Genomic DNA, 25,185 nt, shown 5'->3' with positions numbered 1-25,185 from the left:
TTGACGTGATGATCTTGCACAAGAACCTGGCTCTGAAATGAGCGCATATCTCTGCATTCGGATCCTAACGAAGGATCCGCATGCACATGTGTAGTGAATATTATTGTAAATACATAATATATTTGTATTTTGCTATTAGATGGAGAATAGAAAGGAATATGTCGGTTTCAATACCTGTTAAATTATTACTAAGTAACTAAGTTGAATCAGTGCTAAACTACCTTAAAGGGATATTAAACCCAAAGTTTTGTCTTTCGATAGCGCATGCAATTTTAAGCAACTTTCTAATTTACTCCTATTATCAATTTTTCTTCGTTCTCTTGCTATCTTTATTTAAAAAGCAGGCATGTAAAGCTTAGGAGCCGGCCCATTTTGGTTCAGAACCTGGGTTACGCTTGCTTATTGGTAACTAAATGTAGCCACCAATAAGTAAGTGCTACACGGGTGCTCAACCTAAAATATCCCGGCTCCTAAGCTTTACATTCCTGATTTTTAAATAAAGATAGCTAAAGATTGAAGAAAAATGTATTAGATGCTTAAAATTGCATGCTCTGATTCATTAAAGTTACAGTATACTATAAAAAAAAAAAATTTGCTTTTTAAGGCTTATTTGTGTATATGAAATAGCTGATTTTGTGTTTTGAAGCCACAACCTAATAAAATTGGTTGAGCTTGTAGATATAATCTGATCTCATTACTTTATCACATTGTGTACATATACCTGCTTCTTTATCTTATATCTGTCCGTAAACTAATCACTAATACCTGAAGAGAACAATGAAAAATTAACATTTTATTACCTTATCTCTTCTTTACCCCACTGTGAGTAATTTTTCTACTGGCTGTGTTAACGCAGCTTGGCCTTGAGGCCTAAAACTTTCAGAATAGGTGGGGATACCAAAGTTTAAATCAACTATTTCAAATGCCAATATAAGGGTAATGGAAAAGCTTGTAAACAATTTAATACACTCTAGCAAGTACATTTCATCATTGGAAACAAATTAAAGGGGAGATTTAAAGAAAAAAAAATGGGTTTAGTATCCCTTTAAGGGAAGAGAAGAGGGCAGGCTACCCCAGTCTCTTTCATTAACTGCACATGTTAAAAATAGAGTTCGTGCTATATCTACATATTGTTCTGGGGGGGAAAGGGAAATCGGTGAAAAGAAAAAACAAAACAATATGCTGCTTTGACAAAATTAAAGCAGAGGTTTTCAGTGCAAAATGCAGGTTCATAATCCATGTTGTTTACAAAAGTGTCCCTTTAAATAGATAACTTTGTTCCAACTTAATTTATATATAACTCAAAGGGATGACTAAAAGTTTCTGGTTCTTAAATTTATGGGCTGACTCCTAGATTTTGAATAAATTAGTCCTGGCCTAGGTTATAGAATTTACTTTTTGGTCTCTCTAGACTGCATGAGCTGCAGATGTGATTTTTACCTAAAAGCAAGGTATTTTACATCAAAACAAGCAAAATATTGAATTCATATGGCTGTGTATTGTCTCTTTATTTAAGTTTTTGGAAGATATAACAGAAACATTTTAATTATATCTTTTTCTAGTGGTATTGCTAAAAATTCAGCTATGGAACGACTAAATCTTGGTGGCTGCTCTGGGTTTTCTCCTGAAACACTTAAAGAAATGTTAAGCAACTGTACTAGGTAAGATTGCATCTCACTTCAGATGAAGCTCAGCTTTTCTCAGAGAATTACATAACATTGTCAATATATAACAGGACTTCTAGGGACATACTTATCAAGCTTATAAAGACCGCTGCTCCATAACCTGTCCGCCTGCTCTGAGGCGGCAGACAGACATCGCCGGAAATCAACTCGATCCAATACAATCGGGTTGATTGACACCCCTTGCTAGCGGCCAATTGGCCACGAATCTGCAGGGGGCGGCATTACACCAGCAGTTCACAAGAACTGCTGGTGCAATGATAAATGCGGACAGCGGATGCACATTAGTAAATAGGCCCCATAGTCTTGGACGCAAATGTCACTCTTTTAGCTTGGACACATACACGTCTTTAAAGATGAATGTTGTTCACGCATCCTGTACATTCTACAAACCATTCCTATCAGCCTATCCAAATCCTTCTGCATCACCCTCCAGGCTGCATTAAATAAGTTCATCTGGGGTCACTTGAAGCCCAAAATTGGAAGATCTACTTTCTACATTCCAAAAATGAAAGGTATACTTTTGTTGTAGAATTACAACAAAGCCGTGGTCCTTCAGCGGGTGATTGATTGTCACACTAAATGAAGGCTTGGTTTTGAGGGGGGGGGATACTATAGATTCCAACATGCTTGCAATACCATACCCTTGGTAAGCTTTATAGAGAGGGGTAAGCTAAAACCATGGCAGAGTCTCTCGGAAGTAGAAGGTGATACTATATATAGCTTCATAACTACATGGACCACCATCCAAACAAATCCAGCCTTGCTAGACTATTGGCCCTGTTTAAAAAGAATTGTTGGTCAGCTGTTTCTGTGAGAGGTTCAATATCCCAAAGTTAACTTATTGTTCTCTGACCCTTCATGACCTGGCCTATGTTCAAAAGTGTGAGAGGGAGGTTGAGCTCTTGCTTGGGGAGCTCAGATTGGCTCCATATATTCTCAAATACCTCTAGGTTGTCCATCTCATCAAGCATACACGAACATAATATTGAAAGCTTCACTAGATGGTAGCTAACATCAAGGCTACTTTGTATATTCCTGACTGCTTTAAGCCATTGTTGGAGAGGTAGTGATAAAACGGGAACGATGCTACTATTGAGAATAATTAATATTAATTTTTTCAAATGTTAAACAATCTGCCAATTAAATATTTTTAAAGAATTCTCTTGTGAGAAAATCGGCTCAATTTAACAACTTTATTAGTTGTTTTTATTTATCACAGCACCCAAAATCTTAAATTACGCAATACAAAATACTATGCTTCCTTATAAGGGTACCATTTAAAATAATTACTTGTAATACATTACACATTAACATAACTACGTACAATTCCTAACATCAAACCCAAACGGACATAAAAATCTTTATAGCTATAAAATAAGTGCATATAAATTAATAGCCTGTTCACCTGGGATCCCAGATCTCTCTGTCTTTATAACACCTCTGTTGCTCCTGTGCTGCTCTTCCTGTCTCCTCTATCCCACATATTACATACTTATCTTATCCTTTTCTGGTTGTCTTAGTGACAGGCCCATTTAAGCTATATACTTCCCAAAATGGTGAATTCTGAGTACCTTATGATGGTAAGGACTTGATTCGTTACAGTGACTAAGCGTCTGGGATATGTGTGTGAGTGCGTTGCGGTAAAGTAAGAAATTGGGTAATCCTAGCATTACCCAGGCGGCTGTGGTTAAAGCCCGATGTAACATGATAAATCTTCTCAGTGTATCGTGTCACCGCATCAAACATACAGTATATACAATGCACTGTAATTCATATCTTCACTATCTTTTGGGGGGTTCACTTGGGGTGGATTCAGAGGTTCGACAGGGCACCTTCCTTTAACCCCCCAGGCAGAGGCATAAAAATTATGTAGATGGGGGAATTGCATTACATTGGGCTTTACCCACAGCCGCTTGAGTAATGTCAGGATTTCAGACTTACCTGTAAAAAAAATATATGTATATGTGTGTATATGTATATGTGTGTATATGTATATGTGTGTATATGTATATGTGTGTATATGTATATGTGTGTATATGTATATGTATATGTGTGTATATGTATATGTATATGTGTGTATGTGTATATGTATATGTGTGTATGTATATGTGTGTATATATATATATATATATATAAAAAATATAATATTTTATATTATTATATATTATTATTATATATTATTATATTATATATTATTATATTATATATAGATCATTTGATATTTGGCTAGCAATTACTCATTGTAACACTACATATATGGTGGGATTGCCCCACAATAGAAAGTCTGAGACCTAGTTACCTCTTGTATCTAGATTATCTTAAATTAAAAGTCAATCCTAGCATTGTACAAACGCTAGGATTGACTATTGCATCAAATAAAGGGAACTTTCATTCATGAAGTATAAGAAACTTCATGTAGAAAGCTCCTTTGTTTCAACCAATCGCCGTTCTTAGCTGCTACAGCAGCCCACAGCTAAAAAAAAATTATTTTACAAGATACAATGAATCCACAGATTTCATATTTGTGGGATATCACCTCCTGGTCAGCAGGAGGAGGTAAAGAGCACCACAGCAGAGTTGTGTGTGTATATATAGTTCCTCTCTTCCCTCCCACTCCAGTCATTCTCTTTGCCTGTGTTAGTGATACGAAGAGGTAAAGTGAGGTGTTAGTTTAGTTTCTTCAATCAAGAGTTTATTATTTTTAAAATGGTGCCAAAGAGTGCTATTTTACTATAGGGTGTAGTCGTATTCCTTGTCACTCTCTAGAGTAGAGCTACAGGTGGCTTTAAAGCAATGGGAACTGGTGGGGTTTTACCCTCACTGCACCTCCCATACTATTGCTGCCCTTCTGGTTTGATGGCCTTAGCAAAAGGTAACTAAGGCCCTTTCTGTGTCCACAGAACTGCAGGAGGGAGAAGACCTCTTGATCCTGTGGACGTCTCATGCTGTCGCTCAGCATAAAGGTAAGTGCAGTCTTTGTTTTTCTGGGCCATGCTACCTCAGAAATGGCTGTACTTTCACTTCTTGGGAATCGTAGGCTCTCTGGAAGGGCTTTCCTAGTTTACATAGCGTGGGGTTGTCATGTATCATGTCATCAGGCACTATAGTTTTTCTCATGTCTGGAATTAACTGTTTCTGTAAGGACTCATTATCAAATGTGTACCAGGGGCTGACGTTCTATATGTTGATATATCCCTGGACTAGGGATATGTTTTTCACAGGCATTTCTGGAAACGACATGTCTTTGTATGTCTCCCAGCGGCTTACCTCTAGTTTAACAGCCGGCAGGGAGGGTTATCCTATATAACACCTAAATGGTGTATGTGATTTCTTTCATGTAATTAACAAGAGTCCATGAGCTAGTGACGTATGGGATATACATTCCTACCAGGAGGGGCAAAGTTTCCCAAACCTTAAAATGCCTATAAATACACCCCTCACCACACCCACAAATCAGTTTTTACAAACTTTGCCTCCAAGGGAGGTGGTGAAGTAAGTTTGTGCTAGATTCTACGTTGATATGCGCTCCGCAGCAAGTTGGAGCCCGGTTTTCCTCTCAGCGTGCAGTGAATGTCAGAGGGATGTGAGGAGAGTATTGCCTATTGAATGCAGTGATCTCCTTCTACGGGGTCTATTTCATAAGGTTCTCTGTTATCGGTCGTAGAGATTCATCTCTTACCTCCCTTTTCAGATCGACGATATACTCTTATATTTACCATTTCCTCTACTGATTCTCGTTTCAGTACTGGTTTGGCTTTCTACAAACATGTAGATGAGTGTCCTGGGGTAAGTAAGTCTTATTTTCTGTGACACTCTAAGCTATGGTTGGGCACTTTATTTATAAAGTTCTAAATATATGTATTCAAACATTTATTTGCCTTGACTCAGAATGTTCAACTTTCCTTATTTCCAGACAGTCAGTTTCATATTTGGGATTATGCTTTAAATTATCATATTTTGTTATCTTTTCCGGTTCTAGGAAAGGCCAGAAAGCTTCTGCCATTTCTTTGGCATCTTGGTTGAAATCTTTAATTCATCTTGCCTATGTTGAGTCGGGTAAAACTCCGCCTCAAAGAATTACAGCTCATTCTACTAGGTCAGTATCTACTTCCTGGGCGTTTAGGAATGAAGCTTCGGTTGACCAGATCTGCAAAGCAGCAACTTGGTCTTCTTTGCATACTTTTACTAAATTCTACCATTTTGATGTATTTTCTTCTTCTGAAGCAGTTTTTGGTAGAAAAGTTCTTCAGGCAGCGGTTTCAGTTTGAATCTTCTGCTTATGTTTTTTGTTAAACTTTATTTTGGGTGTGGATTATTTTCAGCAGGAATTGGCTGTCTTTATTTTATCCCTCCCTCTCTAGTGACTCTTGTGTGGAAAGATCCACATCTTGGGTAGTCATTATCCCATACGTCACTAGCTCATGGACTCTTGTTAATTACATGAAAGAAAACATAATTTATGTAAGAACTTACCTGATAAATTCATTTCTTTCATATTAACAAGAGTCCATGAGGCCCACCCTTTTTTGTGGTGGTTATGATTTTTTTGTATAAAGCACAATTATTCCAATTCCTTATTTTATATGCTTCGCACTTTTTCTTATCACCCCACTTCTTGGCTATTCGTTAAACTGATTTGTGGGTGTGGTGAGGGGTGTATTTATAGGCATTTTAAGGTTTGGGAAACTTTGCCCCTCCTGGTAGGAATGTATATCCCATACGTCACTAGCTCATGGACTCTTGTTAATATGAAAGAAATGAATTTATCAGGTAAGTTCTTACATAAATTATGTTTTTTATGATTACGTTTTTATGCACGATACTCCCTGTTGCTTTCGCTTTCTATTGAAAATTAGAAGCCGACAGACGGGGTGATTCTATTTACAAAATAGATTTCGGAATGATTTATCCTGTTTTAATAAAATATACATGATTGTTCCGTGTTCTTTTTCTTACCGGTTTCCCTTTCCCATTATGGTTTATGTGAAAATATATCAGCCGACAGGGAGATTGCCTTATTAGTTCCGATGAATGTATTTAACATGTTGGGGACACTTTGTGAGGGCAATTGTCAGGGAGACTTATACCTATCAGTTTATTGCAGCTGATTACGGGTTGTTTGTCTTTTACTTTTGTTCTCCCAATGGTTTCACATTGTTGGTCTGCATAGGAGATTGCGCTTGACACGCCCACGATGGGCGGAGCTTCGTTTCGCGCCATTGTCTGCGCACCTTTTCGACTAAGTATTGTTCTCCCGGCGGCTCCATTTTTTTTCTTGCAGATTGAGTTCGATACGCCCATGGAAGGGGCGTGGCTTCGTTACGCGCCAGTGTGTGCACGCTGTTTGGCTAGTGGTGTGTGTTTTTTTTTTTTTTTGTTTTTTTTTTTTTTTTTTTACAAACGTACCGCCGGATGCCTCCTAGGTTATGTTTTTCTCACATACAGCTGGGAGGTCTTCGCGCCGCTTGTGGAGTCTTTGTGTGCATGGGACGCTTTCTCTGTCACGTAAATAGGCAGAGAGACGTCGCAAGCACACTGTATTTAGACACTTTCCAATTTTATGCTGTTGTCAGTGTCCAATAATGGCGAGATCAAAAATGGTCTTTACTGAGTTCAATGAAACCGTGAAAGGTTTAATTGCTATGTTATCAGTTGCATAAAGCAGTACATTTGTTATTAGCACCTGCACTATAAATTTTATTGCTTTTGTGTTTATTCTATATGGCTCATCCACAGATTCTTCTGCCCAATGTTTTAAGAGAAATCTTTCAGAATTAGATGCTTTAAGCAGCGTTCTCACTCTTGCAAATATTTATTATCTAGTACCTTTGCAAAAGGGGGCAGATAAATTAGTCACGTTTATTTAAAATAAAACTACATAAAAGAGTCAGTAACACTTTTTAGTCAAGTGTCCCACGATGGGTGCCCTTTTTTACTGACGCCTAGCCTACATACTTAGATTGGCAGGCGCCCAGATTTGCATGTTAATTTCTAAAGGGTGACTGCGTTATGCAATATTGCACGTGCTTTTCATTTGCTTTTATACTAATAAAGTAAATGGCCTCAGTTTTAACAGTTAAAGTGACAGTAAGGGTCATTTCTTATTAAGACATTAATGCTGTTTCTTGGCGTGCATTCATCCTTTGTGACTTAGGATGTACGTGACGCACACAACTTCAGAGTTCCCTTTCATATATCAAAGGAATTAAAGTTCTTAGCTAGCTCAGTTATAGATTTTCTGGCAGCTTACCAAGCTGGCGGCTAAGAGTTAGGGTTTTTTTCCGTCTTAGCACGCAGAGGCTTATGATTGACATCTTGGTCTGCGGATGTGTTATCTGCATATAAGTTTTGACTTTTTCCCTTCAAGGGATTAATTCTAACATCAGATTCATTCCCTCCCTCAGGATAAGAAATCCACTTTGAGGGGGCGACAGAGTAATTTGCGTGCCTTTCAAAACTTAAGGGACCCCCCCTTCTTCTTTTAACCGGGAAGGTGTCTATTCGCATTTTTTTGGTACATCCTTCTGCTGCTCCTGAGTCAGCATGAAGGGTTGGCCTCCGATCCGGGATCGGATATAGTGGGGGGCAGACTCTTTCTTCATCCAGGCTTGGATAAGAGATGTTCAGGATCCCTGGGCATTCGATAGGGTCTCAGGGATACAAACTGGGATTCAGAGATTTTCCTCCAGGGGGCGGTTTCTTCTTTCTCGGTTCTCTGTAGACCAGATGAAGAGAGTGGCGTTCTTACGCTGTGTAAGAGACCTATCCTCCATGGGAGTATTTGTCCGTTCCGATTCGGGCACCGGGACAGGGGTTTTTATCCAAATCTGTTTGGGGTTCCCAAAAAAGAGAGAACTTTTAATTCTATCTTAGATGTCTAAACAAGTTTCTCAGTGTTCCATCTTTCAAGATGGAAACTATTCGTTCCGTTCTTTCATTGATCCAGGAGGGTCAATTTATAACTACTGTGGATCTACAGGATACATATCTTCATGTTCCTATCCGCAAGGATCATCACCAGTTCCTGAGGTTTGCCTTTCTGGACAAACATTTTCAGTTCGTGGCTTTCGGGCCTCGGCACCCAGAATTTTCACGAAGGTTCTGGGGTCTCTGCTGGCGGTTCTCAGACCGCGGGGCATTGCAGGGGCGCCTTATCTGGACGATATTCTGATCCAGGCGTCTTATCAGCTAGCAAAGTCTCATACCGACTTTGTTCTGTCCTTCCTGAGAACCCACGGGTGGAAGGTAAATCGTGAACCGAGTTCGCTAGTTCCACAGACAAGGGTTCCTTTCTTGGGAACGCTATTCGATTCTCTGTCCATGAAAATCTTTTTGACGGAAGTTAGAAAATTAAGGATTCTGAATTCATGCCGAGCCCTTCAGACAAATCTTCAGCCGTCAGTGGCTGGAGGTAATTGGACTGATGGTGGCGGCAATGGACATCATTCTGTTTGCTCGGTTTTATCTCAGTCCTCTGCAACTGAACATGTTCAGACAGTGGAATGGAGATTATTCAAATCTGTCTCCTCAAATAAATCTAGATCAGGAGACGAGACTCTCTTCTATGGTGGTTGTCGCTGGATTTTCTATTCCAGGGGACATGCTTCCGCAGCCCTTCATGGGTGATGGTGACAGCGAATGCCAGCTTGATAGGATGGGGAGCAGTCTGGAACTCCCTGAGAGTCCAGGGTGTTTGAACTTGAACGGAGTCTATGCTTACCATCAATATCCTAGAGTTGAGAGAGTTATTCAATGCTCTTCGGGCTTGGTCTCAGTTGGCTTCGGCCAAACTCATCAATTTCCATTCGGACAACATTACGACTGTAGCTTACATCAATCAGGGAGGAACAAGGAGTTCCTTAACGATGACAGAAGTAGCCAAGATAATTCAGTGGGCGGAGGCTCACTCTTGTTATCTGTCGGCAATCCACTTCCCAGGTGTGGTAAACTGGGAAGCGGATTTTTCTGAGCAGACAGATTTTTCATCCGGGGGAATGGGAACTTCCTCCGGGGTGTATTTGCCAACCTGATTCTCAGATGGGGCAGTCCGGAGTTGGATCTTATGGCATCTCGTCAGCATGCCAAGCTTCCAAGATACGGGTCCAGGGATCCCCAGGCCGAACTGATAGATGCCTTGGCAGTGCCTTGGTTGTTCAGCCTAGCTTATGTGTTCCCTCCATTTGCTCTCCTTCCCCGGGTGATTGCTCAAATCAAACAGGAGAGGGCTTCGGTGATCCTCATTGCTCCTGCGTGGTCTTGCAGGACTTGGTATGCCGATCTGGTGGACATGTCATCTCAGCCACCGTGGTCGCTTCCGTTGAGGAAAGACCTTCTCATTCAGGGACCCTTCCATCATAATCTAGTTTCTCTACAGCTAACTGCTTGGAGTTTGAACTCTTGATTTTTATCTACGTGAGGGTTCTCTGATTCGGTCATTGATGCCTTGATTCAGGCATGTAAGCCTGTTACTAGAAAGATTTACCATAAGATATGGCGTAAATATCTATCTTGGTGCAAATCCAAGGGCTACTCATGGAGTAGGGTTAGGATTCCCAGGATTTTGTCTTTTCTCCAAGAAGGATTGGAGAAAGGATTGTCAGCAAGTTCCTTACTGGGACAGATTTCTGCTTTGTCTATTTTGCTACACAAACGTCTGGCAGATGTTAAATCATTTTGTCAGGCTCTGACTAATATCAGGCCTGTGTTTAGCCCAATTGCTCCTCCTTGGCGTTTGAATTTAGTTCTTAATGTTCTTCAAGGGGTTCCGTTTGAACCTTTGCATTCCATAGATATTAAGTTATTATCTTGGAAAGTTTTATTTTTGGTTGCTATTTCTTCTGCTTGCAGAGTTTTTGAGCTTTCGGCATTACAATGTGTTTCTCCTTATTTAATTTTTCATTCCGATAAGGTGGTGTTACGTATCAAACCTGGTTTTCTTCCTAAGGTTGTTTCTAACAAAGATATTAATCAGAAAATTGTTGTTCCTTCCTGGTTTCCTAATCCTTTTTCTAAGAAGGAGCGTCTGTTACATAATTTGGACGTGGTCCGTGCCTTGAATTTCTACTTACAGGCGATTAAGGATTTTCGTTAATCATCTTCATTATTGGTGTTTTTTTCAGGGAAACGTAGGGGTCAGAAAGCTACGGCTACCTCTCTTTCCTTTTGGCTGAAGAGTATCATCGGTTTTGCATATGAGACTGCTGGACAGCAGCCTCCTGAACGAATTACGGCTCATTCCACTAGGGCTTTGGCTTCCTCATGGGCATCCAAACATGATGCTTTTGTTGAACAGATTTCCAAAGCTGCAACTTGGTTGTCTCTTCAAATTTTTTCCTAATTTTACAAATTTGATACTTTTGCTTCATCTGAGGCTTTTTTTGGGAGAAAAGTTCTTCAAGCAGTGGTGCCTTCCGTTTAGGTTCCCTGTCTTGTCCCTCCCTTTCATCCGTGTACTATAGCTTTGGTATTGTATCCCACAAGTAAGGATGAAATCCGTGTACTCATCGTATCTTGTAAAAGAAAAGGAAATTTATTCTTACCTGATAATTTTGTTTCTTTTACGATAAGAGTCCACGGCCCACACTGTTGTTAATTTTTTGTTCAAACTTCAGACACCTCTGCACCTTGGCTTTTCCTTTTTCTTCCTAACTTCGGTCGAATGACTGGAGTGGGAGGGAAGGGAGGAGCTATATATACAGCTCTGCTGTGGTGCTCTTTGCGCCTCCTGCTGACCAGGAGGTGATATCCCACAAGTAAGGATGAAATCCGTGGACTCATTGTATCGTAAAAGAAACAAATTTATCAGGTAAGAATAAATTTCCTTTTTTTGCTGAAAGGTGACATTTTCACCTCCTTAGCCAATAGCCGTGTGGTGGAGCCGGATTTACTACACTGCTATTGACTAAAAGGTGAAAACATCACATCTTAGCAAAAAGTTTTTAGCCGTGGGCTGCTGTAGCAGCTAAGAACAGCGATCAGTTGGAAACAAAAAAAAAAAGGAGCTTTCTACATGAAGTTTCTTATACTTCATGAAAAAAGTCCCCTTTATTTGTTTCAATAGTCAATCCTAGCGTTTGTACAACACTAGGATTGACTTTCACTTTAAGTAAGACTGAATACCTTGTTTGTTTTTCCCCCTGTATGCTTTCTTTTTCTTCATTTTTAATTGCTCTTTTCTATAAGTTGCTTGTAAACAATTGCGAGTTATCCTTTTTAATACGGGGATAGTAATAAATGTATCATTCCTGCTGGCTTTTTTTTTTTTGTGGATCTGTCCTATTTTATTATGTTGGTCTGTGTAGACTTATGCAAGCTTACTGCTGATTTTCTTTCTTTGTTGATTGGATCTTTTATTTAAAATTCAATCAAAATGAATATAAAAAATATACATGTAATCCGTTGGAGTATGTAATTTTAAGCCTAGCAACCCTGCACCTCTGTTTAACCCCCCACACAGGGGTTAAACATAGGAGTACCGCTCATGACCTGAAAAGCACTGCTGGTCCCAAGAGGAAAGTCAGGCTGATCCAATCAGCAGTGCTAGTAGCATGACTCCACTGTGTGACTAGCGCTGCTGATTGGGTCAGGTGCCAGTGTTATTCCCAGGACCTTATCAGCAGGTGCACCACCCAGCTGATTTTACTGACCAACCGGCTAACATTTTAGCCAATATTAAGTTAAAGTTAGCTTATGTTAAAATGTTTTTATTGCACAAATTATCATTTAATACATGTTATGTTAAATCATGCAATTAATTTGTGCTTTGTATAGCAATTATATATTAGAAAATATTACACAGCTCCCAACCAGCTACTTCATAATGCCACCCAGCAGGCAACAGTTTCTATTGCAGACCACTAGTTTTAAAATGGCATGCTCTAATTAGGGCTGCTAAAGGGATACTAAAAACAATTTTTTTTCTTTCATGATTCGGACAGAGCATGCAATTTTAAGTAACTTTCTAATTTACTCCTATTATCATTATTTTATTTTTCTTTGTTCTCATATGTTTATTTGAAAAGCAAAAATGTAATCTTAGGAGCCGACCCATTTTTGGTTCAGCACTTGGGTAGAGCTTGTTGATTGGTGGCTACATTTAGCCACCAATCAGCAAGCTCTACCCAGGGTGCTGAACCAAAAATGGGCCTGCTCCTAAGCTTAGATTCCTGCTTTTTCAAATAAAGATAGCAGGAGAATGAAGAAAAATGGATAATATGAGTAAATTAGAAAGTTACTTAAAATCATAAAATAAAAAAAATTGGGTTTGGTATCCCTTTAAACCTTTCCTAAAAATGTCCATATTTACGTAAAGTTATAGGGTACTCCCCCTTTCCCTATTTTACCCTCTAAAGGGCTATTGAGATGTCTCTATCTTGTTTGTCCACCCACCATAGGTCTCTAAAGCACACATTTCTAGTTCTGCTTTTACCTGGAGCCACAAAAATTATGGCAAATTATTGGATAACAAATGTATGTGCTGTCAGAAGAATGCAATTGTGGTCATTCATTTTGCAAACCTATTTCCTAATAAAAGCCAATACAACTACAACTTGTATATCTTGATTATGTAAAGAAGGATATTATAAGTAGAAGTTAACCTTTGGTTTAGAGAAAATGTTTTTTAAACTGTGTGATGCATTTAGATGTGCTATGATAATTACTGCAGTATAAACCATGTATATATAATTTAAAATACAAAATGTGGTTACTTTTATATAATTTAGTTGACCCTTAAGCCTCTTATATTTGGTATTTGAACCACAACCAACATAGACTTCCTGTCTCATTGTCCTATGGCGAACCTTGGCACTCCAGATGATTCAGAACTACATTTTCCATGATACTTAGGCAATCTGAAGTCCAGTTGAGAATTATGGGAAAAGTAGTTCTGAGTGCCAAGGTTCGCCATCACTGTCCTATAAGAAAGGATAAGGATAAAAGTGTTTGTGTTCTTGGTTTTGAACCCCAGGCTTCCATGACAGCCAGTTGTTCCTTATACTAAGTTTGCTCTGTAGATTTCTTTGCTTTGGTGTAATACAAGTTTGCTAGTAACATAGTAGATGTAGACAAAAAACAGAAGTCCATAGAGTTCAACCTATACAAATCTAATATACTTACAATAAAAGCTTCAGTTGAGCTTAAATTAATCTCATTAAAAAGGTGACACAGGCAATGGCGCTGGGGTCCAGAGCCTAGTGCTTCATGACACCTTGCAAAAGCTGGCCCTCTTTGCTGACGATCTAACATTGTTCGTTTCTGAGCCTGGGCAGTCCCTTCCTGCGGTTTTCGAGATCTTGGAAAACTTCGGGTCACTTACCTGCTACAGACTTAATTACTCCAAAACTGAGGCTTTAGCTCTTAACATTCCTCCGGAAGAACTCCATTGTCTAAAGAGGTGTTACCCCTTTAAATGGTCGACCACACAACTCATAAACCTGGGAGTGATCCTCTCCCCAGACCCTAAAATGGTAATTAGAGCAAATTATGAACCCCTCCTGAAAGAATTTAATGTTACATTAGATAAGTGGGCAAACCTAGAGGTTTCATGGATGGGCAGGGTCCACTCATTGAAAATGTTACTTCCCAAATTGACATACCTGTTTAGATGTGTGCCGTTGCCTGTCCCTGCATATCTGTTGAATCACTTTCAGTCTCTCTTCAATAAGTTTATTTGGCAAAAGAAGCCGCCGAGAAGCTCTATGTAGCAGCTCCAGCAGCCGATTCGATGTGGAGGGCTGGCGGCACCAAGTATCAATCTCTACTACAAGGCGGAAATGCTCTCCCATGTTTCGGCGTGGGGGGTGAGGGACGAGAGAAAGCAAGGTGGTACCAGTTAGAGCAGGCTATGTTACCCTCTGTGGTCAGATTAGGTGAATTGATTTGAATCCCCCAGCATGCTGACATTTTGGTGGCTATTGACAGCCCAGTCTTCAAAACATGTCTGATTCTAGAGAGAGCTTAGATAGGTGGAGCATGTTGCGCCTCATCCCTCGCCGATACACCCCATTGCAGCCTTGTTATTCTGTCTCCCTGATTCCCACCCGGGACGCTGGGGCTACGGGCTAATAAACATACAAGATCTATACAACAGAGAAGGCCTGAGGACCTTGACCATGGCATGTGCCGAGAGAGAACTCCCAAAGGCACTACACTCTGAGGACTTCAGGTTTATATCCCTGATTCGGGCGTGGGGGTTTCCCGAAAGATAAAGTAAGGGACCTGACACAATGGAAGAGGTGATGGCTTGCAGGCAAGCCCCTCTATAAAGCCCTGACCATCCATTACCAGCTACTCTTGAATTCCCCGGCTTTTGTCAAAACGCATCGTATCTTGGAATGGGAGAGAGAGATGGATACTAGCCATTTAGAAGAAGATTGGCAAAAAGCAGTGTTGTCCACAAAATATGCGGTTCACTGCATTACTATTTATGAATTGTTTGTTAAACTTTTAAGATGGTACAGAGTTCCGACCAAGATCCATAAGATATTTCCGTTGAGGTGCATTGCTAGAGGGTGCGGACAACCAGGATCTTATATCCACATTTGGTGGAGCTGTAGGGACATCCAACATATGTGGCTTCAAGTAGAGAGTCTCCTGGGACAGTTGGGATTAGTCAACAGGCTCACGGTTAGTACGGTCCTCTTCCACCTGGGTTTGAATGGACTGCATAGACCTGCTAGAACACTATGTATTATTTTGTTGGCAGCTAAGCTGGTGATAGCTAGGCACTGGCTGAGAGACACACATATATCCTTGACAATGGTTCTAGAAATTGTGGCATACCTACGTTCTATGGAAGAATACTCTTTGAAGATGGAGGGGAGGTTGGGTTTCCATTGTTTAACCTGGATGGCATGGGAGGAATTGGAGGGAGGTGATGGGTCTTTATCACAGTAGTATCGATGACCCATGTGACAGCCTCTCAGTTATGGGCTTGTTTTCCCCTTGCAGCTTGTTTTTCTCTCTTCTCTCTCTCCTTTTGACTTTTTTCTTTCTCACTGACCTGATGTAAAGTGTGAACTGAGTTATAATTTAACACAAGCATAACGATACGACAGAGGTATGATGAGTCCAGATATCCTCTGTTTGGCGGGTTTAGGGCCTAGGACTTCAGAGGTTTTATCTCACATTCTGTAAAATGTCAATGTATTGGTGTTTTGTATTGATGTGATTGATTGCTAATCTCAACTGGCCCTGAGGACACCTCGAGATTAGCCCAAAGTCTAGAATTTCTACTATAAAATGGGAATCTGTTATGCTGCATGCAAATTTTATACTCTAAAGTCCCGTGTTTGATAGACTACCTGTGTTTGTAGCGAGAATATTGGATAACACTTGTGTTTGTAGCTGCTCTACAGGGGATGGCTTGTATATGTTTCTATATTGTGTAATTGTGGGACTAATTGGTCCTGATTTGTATTTGTTTCCTAAATAAAGAATACTCGTAAAAAAAAAAAAAGTGACCCATTTAACACATAATTTTAAACAAATGATATAATTTAATTGTGTTTCTAGACAGAAATTTATTTTAACAATTTTTAAATAGAAACAGAGAATCATAGAATTTGACGGTACATAACCAAAAAGGCCCATAAAGTCTACCCATATTACATGTTACTTTTTTCTTAGGATAGCCTTACGCATGTCCCAGACATTTTTTAATTCCTTTACAGTCTTTGGGTTTACCACCTCAATTGGAAGTTTATTCCATGAATCCAACACCCTTTCTGTAAAAATAACACTTCCTTACATTCTCCTAAATCTGCTACCCTCTAATATTAGATTGTGACCCCTTGTTTTGGCTTTTTTTATTATTTTTTTTTTTTTTTTTGAAAAATGCTTTGATTCTACTTTATTAAGTGCTTTCATACATTTGAAGATTTCTATCATGTCACCTCCTTCCCTTCTATACTCTATATGGAGTCTTTCCTTTAAGTGGCTATACATTTATAAAAAATAAATGGTTGACATATGCCTTTTTCTTTTGCAGGGTGGAGGAATTAAATCTTTCCTGGTGTGATTTTACAGCGGACCATATAAAAGTTACAGTGAATCACATTCCTAGCCATATAACACAACTAAATTTCAGTGGGTACCGTCAGAACCTTGAGATACCTGGTACGTAAAATAATATATCCACAAAAACACCAAGAATTAATAGCTTGGTTAGGTATAGCATAAAATGAATATTATAATGCATACAATAACAGTACAGAAATAATGGCTAAATAAGTAAATAAAATGGGCCGTGTACAATACGTATGTTCTCTGCTGCTAAATTTTCACCTCTGGCAAAACATTCTATTATAGTAACGAGAATTTTAGACCATAGACTGCTTAAATAGTTTTTCTCCACATAACTGGGATATTATACCATTTTATGTAATTTCCATTATGTAGAAATTTAAAAGGAAGGAATACCAACTGTGCAAAACACACAATTTAATAACATTTTAACAATATTTTTTCCCCTCCTAGATTTGAAATCCTTACTTGAAAGGTGTCCTAAGCTTACACATTTGGACTTGAGGTAATTTGTATTCATTTTATTTAAATGTAAAATTATTGTATCAGTAGTCTAGCGGTTACCCTCCAAATCTAGCAGAGTACTCGCTGGATTTGTCAGAGAGATAATATATTTGTATTGATGTTGGTGTAAAGATAGAGATATAGATGTGTGTGTAGTTAGATATATTTATGTGTGTAAAGTTTGGTGACAGCCATCACATATGCACCTATATAACTGAAATATATATTTGTGAACGTCTGCTGAGTGCTTTAACTATAGGACTGTCTAGAATTTTTGATGTGAGACATTTTCAAAATATGTCATAGTGTGTGTGTGTGTATTTCACCATGTTCATATCTGTGAAATCTAGTGTTGATCTTGTGAAATGTCAAAATGCCTATGCAAAAGTTTTTATATAGTATACAGTAGTACAAGGAGTTTTGTCGCGTATAAATGCCAAATAAAGAATGATGACTAACAATAAGTGAGAGGATAAAGAATCTGTATATTTTTTTATTTTTTCAGTGATAGTGTCCTGCTGACTTCTGAGTGCTTCCCTATGTTCCAGCAGCTCACCCACTTACAGCATCTTGGTCTTAGTCGTTGTTATCAAATATCTCCTGCAAACTTGCTGTAAGATTTTTTTTTTTTTAAATATGCTTATTGTCTTTGTGTTATAAAGCACTATCTGTGTCTTGAAAAAGATACAGGTTAAAGTTGTTTAAACTGATTTTGAAACTAATAGGAAATGTATGTCTGTGTGCTTATCCCTAGAGACAGACATTTCATGTAGCTGCAGAGCAGTCATTGTCAGTGATGCAGAATCAGATCTGTTGTATTACCTGACTGTCCTAAAAAGTTGCACGTAATCAGCATCTATAGTAGTGATTAGACTGAGGGGTTGGACCCTTATTATTATTATTATTATTATTATTATTATTATTATTATTATACTTTATTTATTAAGCGCCAACATATTCCACAGCGCTGTCCATGGATACAATACATTTAAATAAAACAATACAAGACAGGACAAAATTTAAAAACACGTACAGTTGGGATTGAGGTCCCTATTCCCATGGGAACTTACAATCTAGAAGACCCTTACACATTTTTCAGAGTCCTTACAAGATGTGTGTGAGGATGTGCATGCATGAGTGCGAGTGTCTTTGTATGTATGAGTAACTTTTTTTTCCCTGTATTTTGCTTAATGTAAGGTAGGCACATAGCTAATTTTATACCTCTTCAAATGGTTGGGCATTGCTGAATACCACACACGGGGCAGAAGTTTTGTCAACGTTTCTAACCATTAGTGATAGCAATGGCTGCAAAAGTTTTATTAACTTATTTTTGCTAATAATCCCCTCACTTGTGTGCTATATTGATGTATTAAAAAAATAAATGTATACCTTTCTGACTAGACTAGTGGTTTGCTTTGGACAATTTTCCAAAGCAAAAAGGGGGTCCTTGTTGAAAAAATGTTTCTGAAGCTCTTATCTATAGAACACTTGCAAAATTATATAAAAATAAAAAAAACACACAAAAAAAGAAACAAAAGGTTTTGTGAACAAAAGTGCATCATTTATCATTAACTCTTGTCTCACATGCAGTTTATTTTTAATAGTTTTTCATTCTAGAAGACAATTTGTCAATTTTCTTCTAATGGTTTTACCTGAAACAACTATTGACCACCTTCATTGCAAACAAAGTTTTAACCCCTTAATGACCAACGTGTGGGGCAGTGCAGAAATAGAGTTGCAGAGTTGTTGATACAGAGAGGGCCACTCTGTGGCCCTCTCTGTATCAGCCAGCGATGGTGCCGTTCGTTAGTGGGTGGAAGCCGTTGCAGGGAGGCGGGTGGGGAAATTTAATTTTTGTAAAGGGATCGGGAAGGGGGGAATGGTGTTGAGGGGGGGCAGCTACACTACAGAAAATGCTTTAGCATACAAAAAACAAAACACATTTATTATGGCAAAATGGGTACTGGCAGACAGCTGCCAGTACCCAAGATGGTGGAAGATAGGTAGAGGGGGGGAGGGTTAGAGAGCTGTATGGTGGGGTCAGGAAGGTTGGGGGCTAAGGGGGTATCCATCACTGCAAAATAAATATTTAAAAAAAACTTATTTTAGTACTGGCAGACTTTCTGCCAGTACTTAAGATGGTGGTGACAATTGTGAGATGGGGGAGAGACTTGTTTGAGGGGGGTCAGGGAGGGATCAGGGGGTGGGATGTGTCAGGTGGGAGGCTGATCTCTACACTAAAGCTAAAATTAACCCTACAAGCTACCTAATTAACCCCTTAACTGCTGGACATAATACACGTGTTGTGCACAGCGGCATTTAGCAGCCTTCTAATTGCCAAAAAGCAATCTGAACAAAGGGGATCCCAGAAAAGCATTTACAAACATTTGTTCCATAATTGCACAAGCTGTTTGTAAATAATTTCAGTGACAAACCTAAAGTTTGTGAAAAAGGGAACAATTTTTTTTTTTTTTATTTGATTGTATTTGGCGGTGAAATGGTGTCATGAAATATACCAAAATTGATTTAGATCAATACTCTGGGTTGTCTACTAAAAATAAATATATACATGTGAAGGGTTATTCAGGAATTCCTGACAGATATCAGTGTTACAATGTAACTATCACTAATTTTGGGGGGGGGGGGAATGGTTTGGAAATAGCAAAGTGCTACTTTTACTTATTGCCCTATAACTTGCAAAAAAAAAAAAGAGCATGTAAACATTGGGTATTTCTAAACTCAGGACAAAATTTAGAAACTATTTAGCATGGGTGTTTTTTGGTTCTTTTTGTTTTTTTTTTTTCTTTCTATTTTTTTCCATCATATTTTATAGAAACAAATTACAGTAAATTAATAAGATATGATGAAAATAATGGTATCTTTAGAAAGTCCATTCAATGGCGAGGAAAAACAGTGTATGTATGTATGTATGTGTGTGTGTATATATATGTATGTGTGTATATATATGTATGTGTGTATATATATATGTGTGTGTGTGTATATATGTGTGTGTGTGTATATGTGTGTGTGTGTATATATGTGTGTGTGTGTGTATATGTGTGTGTGTGTGTATATATGTGTGTGTGTGTATATATGTGTGTGTGTGTATATATGTGTGTGTGTGTATATATGTGTGTGTGTGTATATATGTGTGTGTGTGTGTATATATGTGTGTGTGTGTATATATGTATGTGTGTGTGTGTCTCTAAACACAAACACTGCAGAAATGAAAAAATAACCCTGGTCCTTAAGGGAAGGAAATTGAAAAATGGCCTGATCCTTAACGGGTTAAATTAGGGATGGGAATTAAGAGAGATTTGTATCCTGGAATTTAAATTTTGTTGATAGAATGTTTGCTATGGAGAAGGAACTTGCATTTATGTTTTGGAAACTAGTTGGTTTTCTAGTAATAGTTTTTGAGAGCCACAGTCTAGCTCAGTTGTTCCTGTTGTCCAACATCAGCCTGTTGGAAAATTAAAATTAGACTGTTTCAATATCTATTTAAACGACTACTAAAGTCAAAATTAAATTTTCATGATTTTAGACAAAGAATGCAATTTTTAAAAACTTTCCAATAAACATCAAAATGTGCACGTTTTCATATTCACGCTCCTGAGCATGTGCACAATATATGCGTTTTGTGATTGGTTGGTGTCTGGTACATGATACAAGGGAGGAAAAATGTAATTAAAGTGAAGGTAAAGTTTTTGCAGCCATCAATCGTATTTATATTCCTTTCAGTAACTTAAATCAAGTCGCTAGCTTTTTTTAAAAAATTTTTTTTTTATTGATTTATGTAATTTTATATCTATTTGTCTTACGGTTCCCTTCCGATGCTCCTCCCATTCACTATTTCCTGGTCTTGCGCACCATTTTTCTGCTGCGGTCAAAACTGTGCCTACAATAACTAGTTGATAATGCGCATGCGCGAAATGTGAACGCGCGTTTGGGAACTGCGATGTAAAAAATGTTACCCATGCACATGTCGAAACATACCAGGATGACGTAAATTGGCGGCCGCCTAACGGCCAAAGAATCAATTGGATGGATGAACAACGTGATTGTTAATAAAAAAAATAAAAAAATTTACTGGTTGATTTTCGGATAGCAGAGTTGATGAAAATAATATAGGATATCGAAGGTAATATAAAGATTTAGAGGTTTTGATGAATGAAAGTGATATTTATTTGGGTTGATATGTTAAATTATTTAGAATAGAATCTTTTTGTTTACCTTCACTGAATTTTAAATGAGAAGTAGAATATTTTCTGGCAAATTTCAAAGTAACTGCTATTGTCTTTTTATTGTGTATTGTTCAATTTGACTGTATTTAGTTATCCTTTTAAAAGTCAAGAATGAGTGTATCCTAGACTTTAAAGTGTTGGATGATGAAATAATAATATACAGGGATTATCCCCTTTCTCAATTTAACACAAATTCATTTTATTTTTCTTCTAGTGAGCTTGGACAAGCCACTCTTCCTCTGAAGACACTCAGTGTGTTTGGTATAGTGACAGACACTTCATTTCAACTCTTGAAAGAATCCCTACCTCATATAAAAATAAACTGCTCATTTTTCAGCACCATTGGCAGACCCACAACTGGACACAAAAGAAACAGAGAAATATGGGGCATGAAATGCAAATTGACATTAAATCGTACAGACCTCTTTTAAACAGAAAAAAATAGTTCTACATAGAAGAGACCAAGAAACTTGAATTTTACTTCCCTACTGAAATCAGACGTTTGCATCAGCATTTTTTTTTTTTTTTTTTTTTTTTTTATGCACGTAAATCAAGTGGTATTGCCGACATGTTATTGTAAAAATATACTTTATTCTGTCTAGAAACCATTTCTAAACAGCTTTACGGTATAATACCAAAATGGTCACGTTAAGTCTTCAGTAACCTTTAAAAAGTCGTTTTTTTGTTTTTTTTTTTGGTTTTTTTTTATGAAGCCACTTCTGGTGAAAATGAGATCCACTACAATCAGATTTAAAAATATTGAAATGCTTGGTTTAATTTTTTTTTGTTTTATGGTTTTGTGACAAAAACAAAATTTAAGAAGCCACTTCCATTACATTCCACTGATGTTTAATTGGTTATTGCCACAGACTAATGGAATTGCGATTTTGTGGACCAAAGTTGGCAGCAACCTTATTATATTCACTTACTTAAATTTTTTTGGATGTTCTATAACTTTTTTTTTTTTAATATTTGCCAAAGAAGTGACTTTTATAATGTATCATTTTCAGTCTTTTTGGAGAGAAAAAAAACCTTGTCCCTTTTTAAGCTTACAATTGGTATATTTGATTGTGTTGGGAAATGTTATGCAATCAAACAGTTCCTTCATTACTTTCTGTAACAACTGTAAATGCAAAACTTTTTTTAATGAAATGAAATGTAGCTGTTAGCCTTGCAGTATTTCTGATTTTTATAAACATACTGAGATGCAGTATGTCTTGAAAGTAGATTAAAGGTATAGTTTAGTGATTCAGATAGAGCAGACTATTTTAAGCAACATTCTAATATACTAATATAACATTTTCTTCGTTCTCTTGGTATCTTTATTTGAAAAAGCAAGCCTAGGAGCCGGACCATTTTTGGTTCAGCACCTGGGTAGCGCTTGCTGATTGGTGTCTAAATGTAGTAAATGAGAAAGTTGCTTAAAATTGCATGCTCTATCTGGATCATGAAAATTTTAATTTTGACTAGACTTTCCCAAACTGTATATTTCTCTACATTTGTACACGTTTACTTTTGTACTGTGTAATATCGACCGATCTAGCAGTTGACATTTCAAACTTAGTGTTGGCAGCCAAAAATTCAATTGTTTTGTTTTTATTAGACATGTGCATTCATTTTATTCTGTTAACAACTAATGCCAAAAATGTCCGCTGCCCATGGTATTGGCTCTTTCTTTCCAATGGCATGGAGAGTCCACTATTTCACTCCAATTACTAGTGGGAATTCAACTCCTGGCAAGCAGGAGGAGGCAAAGAACACCCCAGCAGAGCTGTCACGTGTCACTCCCATTACCCATAATCCCCAGTCATTCTTTTCCTTGATCATTGGATAAGAAGCTGGAAGCTTACTTAAGAAAAATGTACATTCATCAGGGGTTACAATGGCATATAGGATCAAGGCTCTAAAGCTGGCTAATACTTTTATCTGTAATGTTAGCGTGCAAGTGGTTAGACTGGGAACCAAGATTTCTAACCTTGTAGTTCTAGCTCACAGAGCTCTGTGGTTAAAATCTTGGTCTGCAGCTGTACCATCCAAATCCAAACTTCTGTCATTATCTTTTAAGGGCAATACTTTATTTGGTCCTGGTCTGGCTGAGCTCATTTCTGAAATTACTGGTAGAAAGGGATCTTTCCTACCTCAGGACAAGAAGAATAGACCTAAGGTTGCCAGAATTCTAGCTTTCATTCCTTTCGTAACTTGAAGGGACAAAAGTCTTATTCTTCCAAACCAGAGCAATCCAGGAACTCATGGAGGTCCAGTCAGCCTTGGAATAAGGGGAAGCAAACAAAAAAAAACTTCAGCTGATTCTAAATCAGCATGAAGGGGCCACCCCTGATCCAGTCTTGGATAAAGTGGGAGGCAGGCTTTCCTTTTTTTGGCAGGCTTGGATCTGCGATGTCCCAGATCCTTGGGCGGTGGAAGTAGTATCCCAGGGATACAGGATAGGATTCAAATCTTGCCCCCCCAGGGGCAAGGGTATCTTCAAACCAGGTGGAGAGAGAGGACTTCTTAAACTGCGTAAAGGACCTATCTTCCCTGGGAGTCATTGTTCCTATTCCCGTAGCGGATCAGGGTCAAGGATTTTATTCAAACCTTTTTGTGGTTCCCAAGAAAAAGGGAACTTTCCGACTCATATTGGACCTCAAGTGTCAACAAATTCCTCAAGGTTCCGTCCTTCAAAATGGAGACTATTCGTTCCATTCTTCCCTTGGTTCAGGATGGTCAGTACATGGCTACCATAGACCTGAAGGATCTTCATGTTCCCATTCACAGGAAACATTACTAATTCCTGCGGTTTGCCTTTCTGGACAAACACTTCCAGTTTGTTACCCTTCCCTTTGGCCTTGCTACAGCTCCTCGAATCTTTACGAAGATTCTAGGAGCCCTTTTGGCAGTGGTCAGATCTCAGGGAGTAGCGGTGGCGCCATACCTGGGCGACATCTTGGTTCAGGCACCATCTTTTCAGTTATCAAGATCTTATACAGAGATGTTGTCTATTCTACGTTCCCACAGATGGAAAATGAATCTGGAGAAGAGCTCCCTGGTGCCGGACACCAGGGTGTGTTTTTTAGGAACGATTATAGATTCTCTGTCCATGAAGATTTTTCTGACAAAGGTCAGAAAATCCAAACTTCTTGCCTTTCTCTTCAGTCCTCTACACCAGTGATTTTTAACCTTTTTTTTGCCGTGGCACACTTTTTTACATTAAAAAAATCCTGTGGCACACCACCATTCCAAAATTTTAAAAAATCACACGTATCCTAATACAGTGTGTGTGTGTATATATGTGTGTGTATATAGTATGTGTGTGTGTATATATATATATATATATATATATATATATATATATATATATATATATATTATATACACACACACACTGTATGTATTGTGCTGTGATGCCATGCCTCCTACAAACTATACGTGACATATTTGACATTCATTCACAAACAATCATAATGATTGTCTGAGTGAATATCAATATGTCATGGTTGTACATGATGCTTGTCACATACCTCCCAATCTTTCAAAATTTGAAAGAGGGACACCCCTGCACTGGGAGTAAAAAACAAGCAAAATTTTAAAAATATGTCTGACTGATGTCAGTCTGCCGTGGCTCACCTGAGGATCTCAGGGCACACTGGTTGAAAAACACTGCTCTACACGTCCATCTGTGGCTCAGTGTATGGAAGTAAATGGTCTGATGGTTGCTTCCATGGACAATC

At 38.3% G+C, this 25,185-nt stretch overlaps 1 protein-coding gene across 1 annotated transcript in view; it reads left to right on the top strand.

Moving 5' to 3' along the window:
• Positions 1-22,251, top strand: part of SKP2 (S-phase kinase associated protein 2) — a 52,829-nt gene extending 30,578 nt beyond the window's left edge. Inside the window, exons 6-10 of the mRNA XM_053700425.1 lie at positions 1,563-1,661; positions 16,675-16,802; positions 17,163-17,214; positions 17,719-17,826; positions 21,672-22,251. Coding sequence (XP_053556400.1) covers positions 1,563-1,661; positions 16,675-16,802; positions 17,163-17,214; positions 17,719-17,826; positions 21,672-21,888 — 604 coding nt within the window. The 3' untranslated portion in view covers positions 21,889-22,251. The remainder of the gene's footprint in view (positions 1-1,562; positions 1,662-16,674; positions 16,803-17,162; positions 17,215-17,718; positions 17,827-21,671) is intronic.
• The last annotated feature ends 2,934 nt before the right edge of the window (positions 22,252-25,185 follow it).

This window comes from Bombina bombina, chromosome 2 (genome assembly GCF_027579735.1).
Source record: "Bombina bombina isolate aBomBom1 chromosome 2, aBomBom1.pri, whole genome shotgun sequence".
NCBI classification, from domain to species: domain Eukaryota; kingdom Metazoa; phylum Chordata; class Amphibia; order Anura; family Bombinatoridae; genus Bombina; species Bombina bombina.
This window is presented reverse-complemented; position numbering and strand designations above follow the sequence as displayed.